General features: G+C 52.2%; 1 protein-coding gene across 1 annotated transcript in view; it reads left to right on the top strand.

The window, feature by feature from the left end:
• The first annotated feature begins 3,648 nt into the window (after positions 1–3,648).
• Positions 3,649–14,999, top strand: part of Padi1 (peptidyl arginine deiminase 1) — a 30,299-nt gene continuing 18,948 nt past the window's right edge. Inside the window, exon 1 of the mRNA XM_051171312.1 lies at positions 3,649–3,882. Within this exon, the coding sequence (XP_051027269.1) occupies positions 3,791–3,882 (92 nt within the window). The 5' untranslated portion in view covers positions 3,649–3,790. The remainder of the gene's footprint in view (positions 3,883–14,999) is intronic.

Raw genomic sequence — 14,999 nt, 5'->3', positions numbered from 1 at the left:
GGGTAAGTCCAAACACAAGCAGGGGTGTGATCCTCAGGCTGGAAGAAGCCAAGGCTGGGCTTGGCAAGGTACCTAACCTCACAGACATCCATTGACTTCCTGAAACATATTTAACCCTATCCTTCCCTTGAACCCACACCATGTCTGCCTGTAGTGTATTGGGGTTTGTTCTTAGGGAATAACTACTGTAGTCAGCTCATGCAGTCTGTGTCCCTGGGCCACAGTTGCCACCTAGCCCTATCATATCACTTCTGGCAACTCCTCTCCTTTGAACAGCCTGTCTGACCCCTGAAAGGTATCCTGGGTGAGAATTCTGATCTAGTTCCACACATGGGAGCTGGGAGCTGGGAGCTGGGGCCCTATAGGGGCTGGTATCATATTCTCTGAACTTAGCAACATCGTGGAACTTACTAAGACAGTGTGTGTGTGTGTGTGTGTGTGTGTTGTTGTTGTTGTTGTTTTTCTGACTTATTCCCGAGTCATTTCTATAGCCAAGCCTCCTCTGACCACCACCCTCCCACCCTCCGTATAAAGTTCCCCTCCCTGGGCTGGAGAGATGGCTCAGAGGTTAAGAGCACTGTCTGGTCTTCTGAAGGTCCTGAGTTCAATTCCCAGCAACCACATGGTGGCTCACAACCATCTATAATGAGAGCTGGTACCCTCTTCTGGCTTGCATGCACACATGGGGGCAGAATACTGTATAAATAATAAGTAAATAAATAAATAAATAAATCTTAAAAAAAAAATTCCCCTCCCTTTTCACTTGCTGCCTGGCTGTCACTGTGTGTACAGTTTGATGCTGTCTGTGTCCCAGCAGGGCAGGGTCTTGTTAGTCTGGCTTCCCAGCACCAAGACCAATACTCAGCATCCCACAAAGCTAGTGACAAAGCAGGTGGGGAAATAGGTTGCGGAGGTCAGACCCCCCCCCCCCCCCCCCCCCCCGCTGCCGTATCTCTGGCTTGTTCAGCAGGGCATCCTGGAAGAATCTCTTAGTTCCATAGTTCCTGGGTAGCTGCCCTGGCAAGGATCATTCTAGAAAGAGGAGTCAAATAAAAGTTTATGGCGGTTTTTTTTTTTTTTTTTTTTTTCTTTGTTTCTTGGCTTCCTAACTAGGCTAGCAGTTCCTGGGACAGGAGCCTACCTTGGGCTGACAGGCAGGCCTCCCGCAGGGAATGAGTATCCCCTGCCTGTCTTTGCTGTCTGTCTGTTCCCCCACCCCACCCCACCCCACCCCACCCTCAGGGCAGGACAGGAGATTCTTGGTTGTGTTTGCTGCTTGGGAGGCATGCCCTGTGGCTCCAGACCCTGATCCTCATCACGAAGGGACATGTTACCCACCCTCTCCAATCTGCAGTCTGGCAGCCTCTTCATGTTTGCAATGGAATAGCCAAGCCCTGGACCCAACCCCCAGCCTTCTCCATCCATCTAACCAAGATGCCCTCCTTTTAGTTCCCCGGGCCCCAAACAACACAGTGGCCACCCTTACATTCTTCCCCCTATGCCACTTCCAGTTCGTCTGCTGGTGTCATCTCCTGCATTGTCTTCAAGACATGAACAGAGTCCCAGTCCTTTCTCCACTGACATTCAGGACCAAGGCTGTCTGTCACCTCTGCCCAGAGGACAGTGAGCCTGCAACCCTCTAATGTCACGTGCCTCTCTCTTGGCTCTGGGAGGTGTCTGTTTCCTAGACCATCAAGCCCTCAGAGCAAGGCACCTGGACGGCTCTGCTTCTCCCAGGGGGCCGAGTGCAGGAGCTCAGCAGCACCTGTGTGGGCACAGGCCCTCCCGGGGACCGTCACTCCACACAGTCAGAACCTGCCTCGTGAGCTCAGACCAGAGGAGATTTTCTACATCCTCCCTCCCTCCCTCCCTTTCTTGTTGAAAGTCCAGCCTTAAACCCACTATACAGCCCGGGATGGTCTTGAACTCCTGTTGCCACTGCAGACGTTCACGGCCGTGACACCCAGTTTTATGTGATTGGAAGGAAGGAAGGAAAATGATAAAACCGTTTCAATAGTCTTCATGTCTGTGCGCATGTCTCTCTCATGCTCACAGGTAACATACGTAATCAGAAGAATCTGCATCAAAATTAACAGGAACATGCTCTGTGTAACTTATTTTCTTCATGATTCCCCATAGGTCATCTTCAAGTTTAAAGAAATACATTTCCTCAAATAAGAAAACCATGTTCCGGGGGCTGGAGAGATGGCTCAGTGGTTAAGAGTGCTGCCTGCTCTTCCAAAGGTCCTGAGTTCAATTCCCAGCAACCACATGGCGGTTCACAACCATCTGTAATGTGATCTGATGCCCTCTTCTGGCCTGCCGGTGTACATGCAGGCAGAGCACTGTGTACATAATAATAAACAAATAAATCTTAAAAAAAAAAAAAAAAAAGACGAAGAAAAGAAAAAGAAAACAATGTTCAGCTGGGTGGTGGTGGCGCACGCCTTTAATCCCAGCACTCGGGAGGCAGAAGCAGGTGAATCGCTGTGGGTTCAAGGCCAGCCTGGTCTACAAAGCGAGTCCAGGACAGCCAAGGCTACACAGAGAAACCCTGTCTTGAAAAACCAAAACAAGAAAAAAAGAAGAAGAAAACAATGTTCAGGACAGTACACTAGCTCCTAGCTTTGCTGTTTGCTTATGAGAAGGCTGGGTACAAGACCTGAGAAAGCCTCCATTCTCCACAATGCCGACCTTCCTCACAGGGCCACTGTGGGAATGAAAAACAAGTAAGTGAGCTGGGAGGTGCTGGCCCATGCCTTTAATCCCAGCATTTGGGAGGCAGAGGCAGGCAGAGCTCTGAGTTCAAGGCCAGCCTGGTCTACAAAGTGAGTTCCAGGACAGCCAGGTCTGTTACACAGAGAAACCTTGTCTTGAAAAACAACAACAAGACATGTATGTGAAGAGATGGCAGGGCATCTGAACCTAACACTTTGGGACTCTGGTCAAGTCCCTCCCACCCCGTGGCTGGTCAGAGGTGATTACCCACTGACTTGTACCCTCTGAAGTCTGGGCACCAAGGCATCACCTCACCATATGGTGGATTTGTGTGCAGGCAGCTCTGCCACTCACTAGCAATGTGCTCAGACACCTGAATAGCCGCCAACACGTCTTTAGACCAGGCTAACTCTTGTCCATTGCCCTGAACTGTCACCCCACAGATGAGGTCCCTGTTACAGGAACTGTCACACACACACACACACACACATACACACACACACACATGTGTGTGCGTGCATCTGAGTCCAGGGAAGCTTAAATGTCTGTTTGCCCTCAGTGGCTCTGAGTGTCAGGGCCTGGATTTGAACTATACAATGCTCATCCACTGAGCTGACCCTGAAGACTGGATTGGACCAAATCTACGAGTTGTTTAGCTGGTACCTCTGGTGCGAGCCCTCAGAAAGGCTATCACTAGGTAGGCTGAGGCACTGAGCATCTACAAGTGAGAAGGCTAGTGTCCCCCTGAGTTTCCTGAACCCCACTATTCTCAGGCCTTCTTCACATCCCCAGAGAGCTTTAGACACCTCCCTCCCTGCCTGCTAGATTGACAGCCCGTGACTTAGGTGACTGGGCGTGGTGCCAGGAGGTGGGGACTAGGCTCAGGCAGGCTCCCCAGGTTGCAAGGTGAAATTAAAAGGGAGGAGAGAGAGCAACAGCCCATCAGAACTCACGCTCCTACCCGGCAGCCGGGTGTCCCCAAGAAAAGCTGGGGAGCCTGGGAGGCAGCCGGGGCTTGTGGCTGCTGGGCACCCAAGCTGACCCGACCAGGAGGCTGAGATCTGGGCACAGAATGGCCCCACGGCGAGCTGTACGGCTGTCTCTGAAGAAGCCCACTCATGCTGTGTGTGTGGCAGGCGTGGAGACGCTGGTGGATGTCTACAGGTACGATCTGGGACGCTTTCCTGTGCTTAGGTTAGGAGTGGGGGATCCTCAGGCAAAAGAGGATGCTGGCAGGATGAGGTTTGTACATCAGTGAAGGTGGAGCTGGCTTCAGAGCTCAGGAAGGAAGGGACTAGGGTCTGCTCAGGTGCACTGTGGGCAGGGCATTGGGTCCAATCTCTGGGTGAGAGTGTCCTCAGAAGATGACCCTGAGTCCTGGGACCAAGATCTGTTTGGGCTCTACATGCCAGTCTTCAAATGGAGCAGTAGAAGGAACTAGGGCTTGAGCCAGCGAAGAGGGTTGGGCTCTGCCCCCTTCCTCCCTCCGAGTCTTGCCAATTTTCCACCTCTCTGCGGTTAGGGGTGTGCATGTGACATCTTGACCCTTGGAGGCCAGCCAGGGACAACCAGAGTGACTGGGATTAAGAGGGAGTGGCCAAGGGATAACTCAATGACTTAATCTAAGAAACAATTCTGGAGCAAAGCCTGGGACTCCAGCTGGCAAGAGATGATGATGGTGATGATGATGATGATGGTGGTGACGATGGTGATGGTGACTGTCACAGCAGCCATGATGGTGGTTGTGATAGTGGTGATAGTGACATCTAAATAGGATAGCCATGGCATCAGTTTCCCCTGTTGACCCCAATCTTCCCAGTTGTGGCTCTGCTTGAAGAGGGATGTAGGGACCTGGTGCAGCCTCTGTTGTTTACCTGGTCACTGGGAAAGTTGTCTGTGGTGATTTCTGGGGCCTGTGGAGCTCTAGGTGGGGTGTCTTACCTAGTGATCTGAGGGCTGGGGGTTCCCAGGCACCATCTGAACTCAGGTCACCCTTGGGGTTCATTCCCTGTGCTTGTCCAGCCAGGTTGGGGAATGCTGTACCTGCTGCCTGCCTGAACCCCACTGATGTTTACTGTCTTCTTTCCAAGTAGTGGTGTAGGGCCCCCGGTGACAGGGATGAGAGGAACAGATGTGAGCTCTAGAGGCCAGGACTTGACTACCTACTGCTGGGGACCAGAGGTCAGGCTAGATTCATCAGACCTATGTGGCTGGTGGGATCATAGCCATTCCTGCCCACTCAGCATAGAATTCTAGATTTAATGAATACCAAGTCCACTGAGCAGAGGGAGGGAGAGAGTCAGGAGAAGGGAGAGGGAAAGAAACCAGAGAGAGAGAATGTTTTGGTACTTCCCAGGGCCTTACCCATCCTAGGCAAGTGCTCTACCCTAGGACCAGTGCCCCCCCTCCTCCAAAAAAAATTTTTTTTAGTGGTGGCATGAACAGTGTCCTTTAGCCTCCAGTTTAGCTGAAGGTCACCTGAGACCAGTGTGGATCTGGCCGTTCTGATTTGACACCGATGTCAAGGAAGGAGAGCCTAAGGGTCCCACATGCCTGGTTCCAAGGCCCTGCTCTCACCAAGGAACAAGGTTGTTCTGAGAGGTTCTTTCAAACCTCAGCCTCGTGTTACCGTATTTTTCAGACCAGAAGACACACTTCCCCGCCACCAGAAGTGTGTGTGGGAGGAGAATTAGGGCGTGCCTTATGGTCCGATTGCTGTTTTTATTGTTTTTCTTGTTTCACTGCTCTAAAAACTGGGGATGTCTTATGGTCCTAGAAACACAGTACTGTGCTAGGCAGGGAGCTTACCTACAGAGTCCTTGGCTCTTCGCTGCCCTGAGCTCTGAATGCTGATTGGATGAAGAGGGTACCCTCTAAGGTGTGGGGGTCACGTAAGCAGCTAGTATGTCTTCTTGGTCCTGTAGGTCCCTGGCTGTGTGACCTTGGGCCTGCCACTGCACGTCTGTGAGCCTGGCTCTGTCTCTGGGAGTCAGTGGGAGTGCAATAGTACCATCATCGTGGGCTGGGGGTAAATGAGACACACATATGCAGAACCCTTTCCATGGTAGGTGACTGATGGGCTGTGCCAGTTGTAGGCACCCCTCCCCCCAACATCTGTTCTTCCAATTGCTCCTCAGAGGCAGGAGGGGACAAAGACAGCACAGGGAATGTGGTAGGAACACCAAGCCTTTAGAACCCTTCAGTGTTGCCAGCCTAGATAAAAACAGAGGGAGCAGCCTTGGATGAGGTGTCCCTTGAACTGGCTTTTGGAGGGACTGAGGTATCACTCTCTACCCTGAGTGGTGACCAGCCACACAGCTACCCAGAGTTTACTGGCGGGGGGCGGGGGGGACAGGAGTTTGCTTTGTGACATGAGGAGGACCAGAAGGCAGTGGCGGTGGCGAAAGGTACCTTGGATAGGCTTCTAGGAGCCTGAGGTTCCCCCAGGGGCTGGGTTGGTTCCAGGCCACAGTTGATGATGAGTGATGAACTTGGGGCTCCCCCGCCCCTTTGCTTGGTGACTGGCTCCAGCTGAGGCCAACCAAGGGGCTCAGAACTGGTCTTGCTTGCTGATAAGACTGGGGAAGGCCCCCCAAGTATGAGGTGTGCCAGTCACCTGAGCTGCCCAGAGTTTGAGCCTGCAGGTGATGGTGGGTGCATAAGGTGACATCAAAGGAAGTGGTTAACCCCCCAGGGGACACATGGTCTGGCTATCTGGAAAGAAAAATGTTGCTATGTGGGGTTAATTGTGTGTCATGGGGTAACCAGACTCAGCAGGTGCTGTAGATTGTCCCCCACTGGGCTATCTCAGCACCCTTACCCCAGTGTCTTCATGGGCTATCTCAGTACTCTGATGCCTATCCTGCAGTGGGCTATCTCACCACCTTGATTCCTATTCCTAGTAGGCTACTTCAGCACCCTGACGCACTCACTCCAGTGGGCTACATCAACACTCTCACTTCCCTTTCCACAAAGCAAAATAGGATCTTCAGCTCTGGGATTTGGGATGCAGGAACATGGGCCTCCATGAGCATCTCTGATGAGCTATAGGAAGGACCAGGCCTGAGCATCTCCTGGGCTTCCTGAGTTCCAGAACCAGCAATGACCCGCAGTGTGTCTGGCTGGGAATAGATGAGGGCTTTCAGCGCTCACTGGAGCACTGGGAGGCAGAGCTGGGCTGGGTTGCCAGGGACGTAATTATAGGATTGAAGAGATCCTAATTCGAGGGACTGACAGGCTGCAGGCGCCTCTAGGACCAGGCTGGGCGCCCTCTCTCACCACTCCAGCCTGTTGTCCTTGGATACCTACAGAAGGAAGAGTGCCCTTATTTGGAGGTGACGTGCCCAGACTATATGAGGCCAGCAAGAGGAAGTCCTGTTTGGGTTCCCTGGTGGCCTGAGGGCTATCAGATGTGGGACAGTGAGTGGACAGTGGGCATCCTCACAGCATAAAGTGTTGGCATCGGTCAGGACGTGGGGACAACCTGTCATTCTACCACTTAACCCCACAGGGGACTGAGGCAGGAGGACCGTAAATCCAAGGCTAGTTTGGACAACAGAAGGAGACCCTGTCTCAAAATTAAAAGTAAATAGAGACTTGGTTGGGGGGTGGGGCACAGATAGCTCAGTAGCGGAGCATGTGCCTAGTGTTCGGGAGGCCCTGGTTCAATCCCCAGTGCCGCCAAAATGGAAGACCGGGTTCTGATCCTTCGGTTCCACAAACACAGTCCCTCAGTGCCAGCTGCCACCTACTGTTCTGAGCTGCCTGGGCGGGGGTCCATCTCTCTGGCACCCCCAGGCCTCTTCTTCCTGTCACTTGGGTTCTGGTCTGTAACTTGTTCCTTGGGTCCTCTCCTCTTGGGTTCTCAGCATCCTCCTGGTGGGTGTGCCTTCCACCTGTGGTCCTGCTCCCCAGGATGTGTGGGCTGGGGAGATTCACAAGCTGGAGGAGGACCCTGCACATTTGGAGGGGACAGGGATGGAAGCCAGCTCCAAGAGGGAAAGGCCAAAGCAAAGCTGCTAGGCAATACCACTCAAGCCTGGGGCTGGCACTGAGAAAGCTGGGGCCTGTGGACATGGACAAACTTAGCCTTAAAGAAGAGACAGATCTCTATTTGGGCATCTGTAGGCTCAATTTTCTTATCCAGTATATTTTATTATAACTTATTAACCGAGCGTACATGACTTATAACCCGACTAACCAAAATAATAGTAAAAGAGGATTATTGGACACAATAGCAAAACCGTAAGGATATCAGTTCCGAGGAATGATTCTCCGGTGTAATTAGCAAGATTTCTTCTGCTGGAACCTGAAGTAACCAGAACCTGGAACCTCAGCAGGAGCTGGGGCCCCTAAACCTTCCCTCGAGCAGTTCTCTCTAGGAGCATCTCCAAAGTGCAGCGATGAACAGCCAAAACTATCTGAAGTCTCCAAAAACCTCGCCTCCAGTTCTGGGCTCACTTAGGTATCTCCTCCCACAGTCTGTTCATGGGATCTTTTCAGCTGGCAACAATCAAGCTCCCACACAAAGTGGTTGGTCTTCTAGTGGATTAACCTCACCTGTTCTCTCACAAGACCATGCCAATCCCATACTTGGGATCATAAAAAAACAGGTTTATCTCTCCTTCAGGCATCCAAGTGCACCCTGGGCCCCAGAAGCAGGACCACAGTCATTCTGTGTTAGAGTTCAACACTTGAAACACTACTAGCAAATTGCTTCCAGTGAGCCCTTTGGGGACATACATCCTACCAAAATGTCCCTGGCTTAGGTCTCTGGCACAGTATTATCTGGGCTGGAGAGAAGGTAGGTCACTAACCCCACAGGGGACTCTGCAGAGGGGCAGGCATGCTGTGAGCCAGGTGTTCAGGTCATGGATGTGTGTGGGGGCCCAACCTCTGGACTTAGTGAGGAGATAGGAAGGCTAAACTCTCCCCTCCCCCACTCCAACCAACACTTGCCGGGCTGCACAGATAGGACAAAGCACCCAGAGGTAGCCAATCTAGTGGCTTCTCAGAACAGGATAGCTGGGGGGGGTCTTACTGGTCCTTACGGGCTATGTGATGACCTTGAGCCAATCACTTAGGCCCTCTGAGCTCGCTTTCTCTCAGGCTAGCTGAGTGGGGGTGACGTCACCTATTGTGCGCCTGTACAGTCGGCATCCTTAGGTCTCCCATTTTGCTAATGAGGAATTTCATCACCCACAGGCCTCTCAGGTCTACTTTGGCAAGGGGAAATATGACTCATTGCACTGACTTTAAATCAGGGCCTTTTCTCTTGGGGCGCTTTGGTCTCAGGCTCCAGTTTTCCTGTGCTATGAAGAATAGGGCATAAACAGCTGCCATTTGAGCCCCTGTATCCACTGTGGGGAGGCTGCCTGTCTTGGGCCATCCGTCCTCCTGGGCTTGCCAGGCAGCCTACACTGAGCAATGACAGGGTGTTGCCTGTGATCCACCGATCTCTATCTCTGGGAAGGAGAGGTCACAGCCACGCCCATGTGGTGCAGGCCTTAGGGAAATGTGTACATATGGTGCCGGGACAGCCACAGCTCTTCTTGACCCCTGCCAGCTACAAACAGCTAAAGGGGAACAGAGGGAGAGCATACAGGCTGGCTGGCATTGGAGTGGCACCTTCCCGCTGAGTGTCCCCCACCCCAAATCTGGTTGAAGAGCAACCTGCTTACACCCCTGCCTTGTCACTCAGCACACACTCACCCCTGCTTTTCTGAGCTCTGCTGCACTGAGTCCACCTGGCTTGTGCCTGCTGTGGGGACTCACTGAGAGACAGCATACTGGATGCTCTGTGTATGTGTGTGTGTGTGTGTGTGTGTGTGTGTGTGTGTGTGTGTATCCCTGTATGTGCATGTGCGTGTGGAGGCCAGAGAATAATCTTAGATGTATTTCCTTAATTAGAATTGACTCTGGCCAGTGATCTCTAGGGATCTCCCTGCCGGCTCCTGGGTGTATAAGTTACCACATGCAGGTTTTGAATTTATTTTATTTTTATTCTTATGAGTGATAAGGGAAGTAGTGGTGTGTGTGTGTGTGTGTGTGTGTGTGTGTGTGTGTGTGTGTGTGTATACACTACATGCATGCAGGACCCAAGAAGATCAGAAGAGGGCATCAGGTCTGCTGGAACTGGAGTTACAGGCAGTTGTGAGCTGCTTAGTGGGTGCTGGGAATTGAACCCAGGTCCTCTGCAAGAGCAGTAAGCACTCTTAACCACTAAGCCATCTCTCCAGCCCACATCCAGTTTTTTGTTTGTTTGTTTGTTTGTTTTGTTTTTGTTTGGCTGGTTTTGTTTGTTTGTTTTTTCAAGACAAGGTTTCTCTGTATAGCCTTAATTGTCCTGAACTTGCTTTGTAGACCAGGCTGGCCTTGAATTCACAGCAATCCACCTGCCTCTGCTTCCCTGAGTGCTGGGGTTACAAGCGTATGTCACTGCGCCTAGCTCACATCCAGTTGGGTTTTTTGTTTGGTTTGGTTTGGGTTTGGGTTTTTTGGGTTTTCTTTGGGGTTTTTTTGTTGTTGTTGTTTTTGTTTTTTGGTTTTTCGGGACAGGATTTCTCTGTGTAACCCTGGCTGTCCTGGACTCACTTTGTAGACCAGGCTTGCCTCAAACTCACAGAGATCTGCCTGCCTCTGCCTCCCGAGTGCTGGGATTAAAGGCATGCACCAACACCGCCCGGCTAATGCAGATTTTTTTTTTTAAAGATTTATTTATTATGTATACAATGTCTGCCTGCGTGTACATCTGCACACCAGAAGAAGGTACCAGATCTCATTATAGATGGTTGTAAGCCACCGTGTCGTTTCTGGGAATTGAACTCAGGACCTTTGGAAGAGCAGTCAGTGCTCTTAACCGCTGAGCCATCTCTCCAGCCCCTAATGCAGATTGTTGTTGTTGTTGTTTTTGTTTTTCGAGACAGGGTTTCTCTGTGTAGCCTTGGCTGTCCTGGTCTTGCTTTGTAGACCAGGCTGGCCTCGAACTCACAGCGATCCACCTGCCTCTGCCTCCCAAGTGCTGGGATTAAGGGCATGTGCCACCACACCCGGCTAATGCAGAAATGCAGATTTTTTTTTTTTTCTGTTTCAAAAGGCTTTCTTTTTACTTGGTCCAAGACTTGGGAGAGGCTCCAGGGCAGTTACAAAGCTGCCTAGAGGCTTGAGAGATTCATTCAGGTGGAGGTCCTCAGGCTGGCTGATGCAGAGCTGAGGTTTTTGATAATGAGTTTTGGACATTGAATTCTGGGGCTCATAGTTGCAAGGATTTACCAATGGAGCTGTCTCCCCAGTCCCTGGTTTTATTTGCTTATTTATTTTAAGTGGTTCTTGCTACATAATCCAGGCTAGCCTTGAACTCCTAATCCCCTTACCTCTGTGTCCTGCATGCGAGCGTCTTAGGCATCAGCACCCTGTAAATGCTAGTTTGTGGGGAGACACACCTAGTCTGGGACCTTGGTCTTCTGAGAGTGAAGGAGTCACAGCAGCATTCTCCTCCATGGGTCTCTGACTCTCCTCTTGTGTGGTGCTCACCCGTCCACACATCTCAGATCCTTTCTTAGCAGCAGTGGCCATGGAACCTAGGGAAAGTGCTTCGCACGATGGGCCTGTGAACTCCCACAGCGAGCTTGCAAGGCAGAGAAGGCGATGGTCTCTGTGTTGCAAAGAAACTAAGACACAGAGAGATTGAGAGACTTTCTGAAGTCATAAAGCTGGCAACTGCCGGGGCTGGGATTTGAACCCATGCTTGCCTGATTCCAGATTCTGTAAGCTCTGCCGCAGGAGATCCTGATCTCTGGGAACTCTGTTTGCTGCAGGGTCTGTCTGTATGAGGAGTGGGGACAGGCCAGTGGGCATGCTCTAGGCTTGAATCTCATTTCTGTGCTGTGTAGCCCTCTATGTGACTTCTTGGGGTTTCCTCTCTACTCTGTAAACTCAGGTGTTACCCCTGTTCTGCAAGTGGCTGGCTTAAATAGTCAGAGAGCAGAGCAGGGACCACGGTGTCTCTTCCAGGTGCCATGCTTTACTGTGTCCTGTGGTGCCTGTACCACGCAGAGCAACAAGGGTGTTCATGTTGAGCCTCGAGCAGCCCAAAAAGGAGTACCACTGGCTCTCAGGGTCAGAGAGTTTGGGGACCAGGTCATCCTGGGAGACTGTCAGTGGTGACACTGTCTGACCTTCCACCAGTCTTCAGCTCCTAGCCACCTGGACCTGTGGCCTTCCCTGTTTTAGTGCCTGAGACAGCATGTGCATCCTGTTCCTGCAGGGCCACTACTGCCCAGCACAGGCCTCTCACAAGCCTTGCCTACCCAGCTCCTGCCCCAGGTACTGGCGATGCCCAAGCGTGGGTAGGTGGCACAGAGGTCATTTTCCTCCTCCTCCTGAGACCAGGAGGCAGGCTTCCTAGCTGCAGAGCTTTTAGGTGGAGGTCTGCAGCCTAGTGGAAGAAAATGCTTTGTAACTGTAGGAAAAGGTGTGGGGAGTGCTCAGGCTGAGTCTGGTCCTGATGGGGCAGGATGGTCCAGGATGAGTCTGGCCAAGGTGAGGCGGGGTTGGGGGTGTGGGGGCATGGGGGAGTAGGAGGGCAGGAGATAGGTGGGTAGGAGGATGGGAGGGTGGATGGGGGGGGGGCGGACTGTGACCCAGAGTATATGCTCACTGTTCTCGGAACCAGAAAGTCACAGTCACCATGCTCTGGCCTGTACAGACCTAGAGAGGATCAGGTGGGTGGTTGGGGACAGAGACAGGTACGGTGGTTTTCCTGCTTGGTCCCCAAGGCTTGCTCACAAGGAAACCCTCTGAGGAGCTTGCAGGGAAACTTCGCCATTTCCATGTCCTTCCTATATCCTTTTGCGTGATCTTGTCCCTCCTTTTAGCGGGATATGCTCCCTATAACATCAGCCCACAGGAGAGATGGGGGATAACTGCGGCTCCCTGCTGTGTGACCTGAGGGAGGTTCACCTCTCTGAGAAAAATAGATGAATTCACCTATGAAATAGAGACAGAAACGCCCGCCTGAGAGGGTTGCTGTGAATGAAGTAGAGATGAGGTCAAGAGTATCACAAACTTCGCTAAATGAGATGCGTGAACCCCCCCAACTTCCCCGCCTCCAGCAGTTCAGACAGATGTCCCCAGAAGGCAGGCAGGCAGGTGCACCTTGACTGAGTGTGCAGGCCGACTCAGGGGGGGTGGGGTGGGTGGCAGTGGGTGGGGCTTAGCCTTTGTCTTGCAGCTCCACCCTCATGACCCCATTGGTGTTCTTTAAGGCTTTCTAGGCTCTGGTGGCCTCCACTCTGTGCAGGCTGGCCCCCCCCCAGACACCAGTCAGTCTGGTGAAGCTGCCCTCCAGCACACAGGCTGACTTTCGGGGACCCCAGTGTTGCAGGCTGCAGAGGAAGAAGGGGGCAGTGGTGCTAGGCCAGGGCAGGCGGTATAAATGGAGAAGATTGACAACAGCAACCACCAATCATAGCACACTTTACAACATTTCCCCCACCCCCACCCCCGCCTCAACCCCCACCCCCACCCCTGAGCCTTCACAGGGCCTGGTTGTGGCTCTGTGGAGAAAAACCAAGGGACCAGAGGTCACACTCCAAGGAGGCTTCTCCTTACCTCAAGGAAACAGTGGGAATGGGTTCTCTAGACTTTACAAGGCACTCGCCAATAAGGAGTGACAAACTGTGGCGCGACTGTAGCGTATACCTTGTTTATGTTGATGAATAGTATAAATATGTATACATATAAGTGCCCCCAGAAAGTTGTTACACCAGAGCCTGGGGGTGGGGCAGCGAAGGATACATTGGTGAGGCTGGGGTCGGGGTGGAGGGGTGCAGGGGGGTGGCGGGAAGCAAGGAAAGCACCCCGGGAGCTCACAGCCCCCTGAGGATGGTGTTTGAAGAAAGAGAGATAAAGGTCTCTAGGGATGGCTCAGAGATAAAGGTCTCTAGGGATGGCTCAGAGATAAAGGTCTCTAGGGATGGCTCAGAGATAAAGGTCTCTAGGGATGGCTCAGAGATAAAGGTCTCTAGGGATGGCTCAGAGATAAAGGTCTCTAGTAGGCTCAGAAGGGAAGGGAGGGCCGAGGCCTGGAGGTGGGGGTGTTCCAGAGGCCATGGGGTACGGGGGGGGGGGCGGAGGGAACATTGTAGGAGCTGCCCAGTAGGTGGGTGAGAAGGAGGGGAGCAGTGATTATCAAAGCGGGTGACATCTGCAGTCTACATTAGTTGGGTATGAACGAGAAGGGAAGGTAGGGAACCAGATGACACCCCTTGTCCAATCCAGGGACAGGCTTGAGATGGAGCTAAGTGTGATAGAGTACAGACGATCTGCCCTCAGGGAGAAGGAGAAGGTGAAAGTGGCAATAGTTTCCAGAGGGGGTGGGGGAAGAAAGCTCAACAGTCAGGCAGTGTCAAAGGTCATTCTCAAGGTCAGCATCCCCAGATCCTGACAACCCATTGTCTCTAGTACACAGCTCAGAAGTTGAGTGGGGCCTTGGCCTTGGCAGCTGCCGGAGTTGCCAAGCAGCCGGCATAGGCAAAGCTGAGCCAGATACACCCAGGGATCAAAGCTTTGAAGGCTGAGAGGGCCAGGTGCAGACGGCCCAGGGGATTGGGACCTGGCATGGGAGTGCTGGGATTCAGAAGAGGTCCCTGTGGGTGTTGGAAGGGCAGATCACAGCCGGTTGGTTCTTAGTAATGACACAGTGTCTGGGATTTACCCCAGACAGAGGTCTGAGGTCAGGTGCAGGCAACCGCATTGGAAGCAAGTTAGGAGATGTCAAGGGTACTAGTGCCACTGATGACAAATAAAGCCTGGGAGCAAGCCAGGTGTGGTGGCACACACCTTTAATTCCAGCACTTGGGAGGCAGAGGCAGGTAGATCTCTGTGAGTTCGAGGCCAGCCTGGTCTACAAAGCGAGTCTAGGACAGCCAAGGCTACACAGAGAAACCTTGTCTGGAAAAATGAAAATAAATAAATAAATAAATAAATAAATAAATAAATAAATAAATAAAACCTGGGGACAGTAGACTATAGGTGGTTCAGAGCTGGTACTGTCCAGGGGCAAGGTCAGAGTGACAGCTGACAGGAAGGGAAGGGGTCTTGTACACGCTGATATCTGAACAATTCACTTCAAAGGCTGGAGGCTCAGGAATTCAAGGTCATCCTTGAAGAGTGAGTTCAAGGCCGGTGAGGAAGAAGGAGCACCTGGGGCCCCAAGCCATGTGAGCAGAATGGCAGGAGGCAGCCATGGGGATAAGGCTTCAGAAGGACATGGCCACTGT

Source organism: Acomys russatus, chromosome 29, assembly GCF_903995435.1.
Source record: "Acomys russatus chromosome 29, mAcoRus1.1, whole genome shotgun sequence".
Taxonomy (NCBI): Eukaryota; Metazoa; Chordata; class Mammalia; order Rodentia; family Muridae; genus Acomys; species Acomys russatus.
This window is presented reverse-complemented; position numbering and strand designations above follow the sequence as displayed.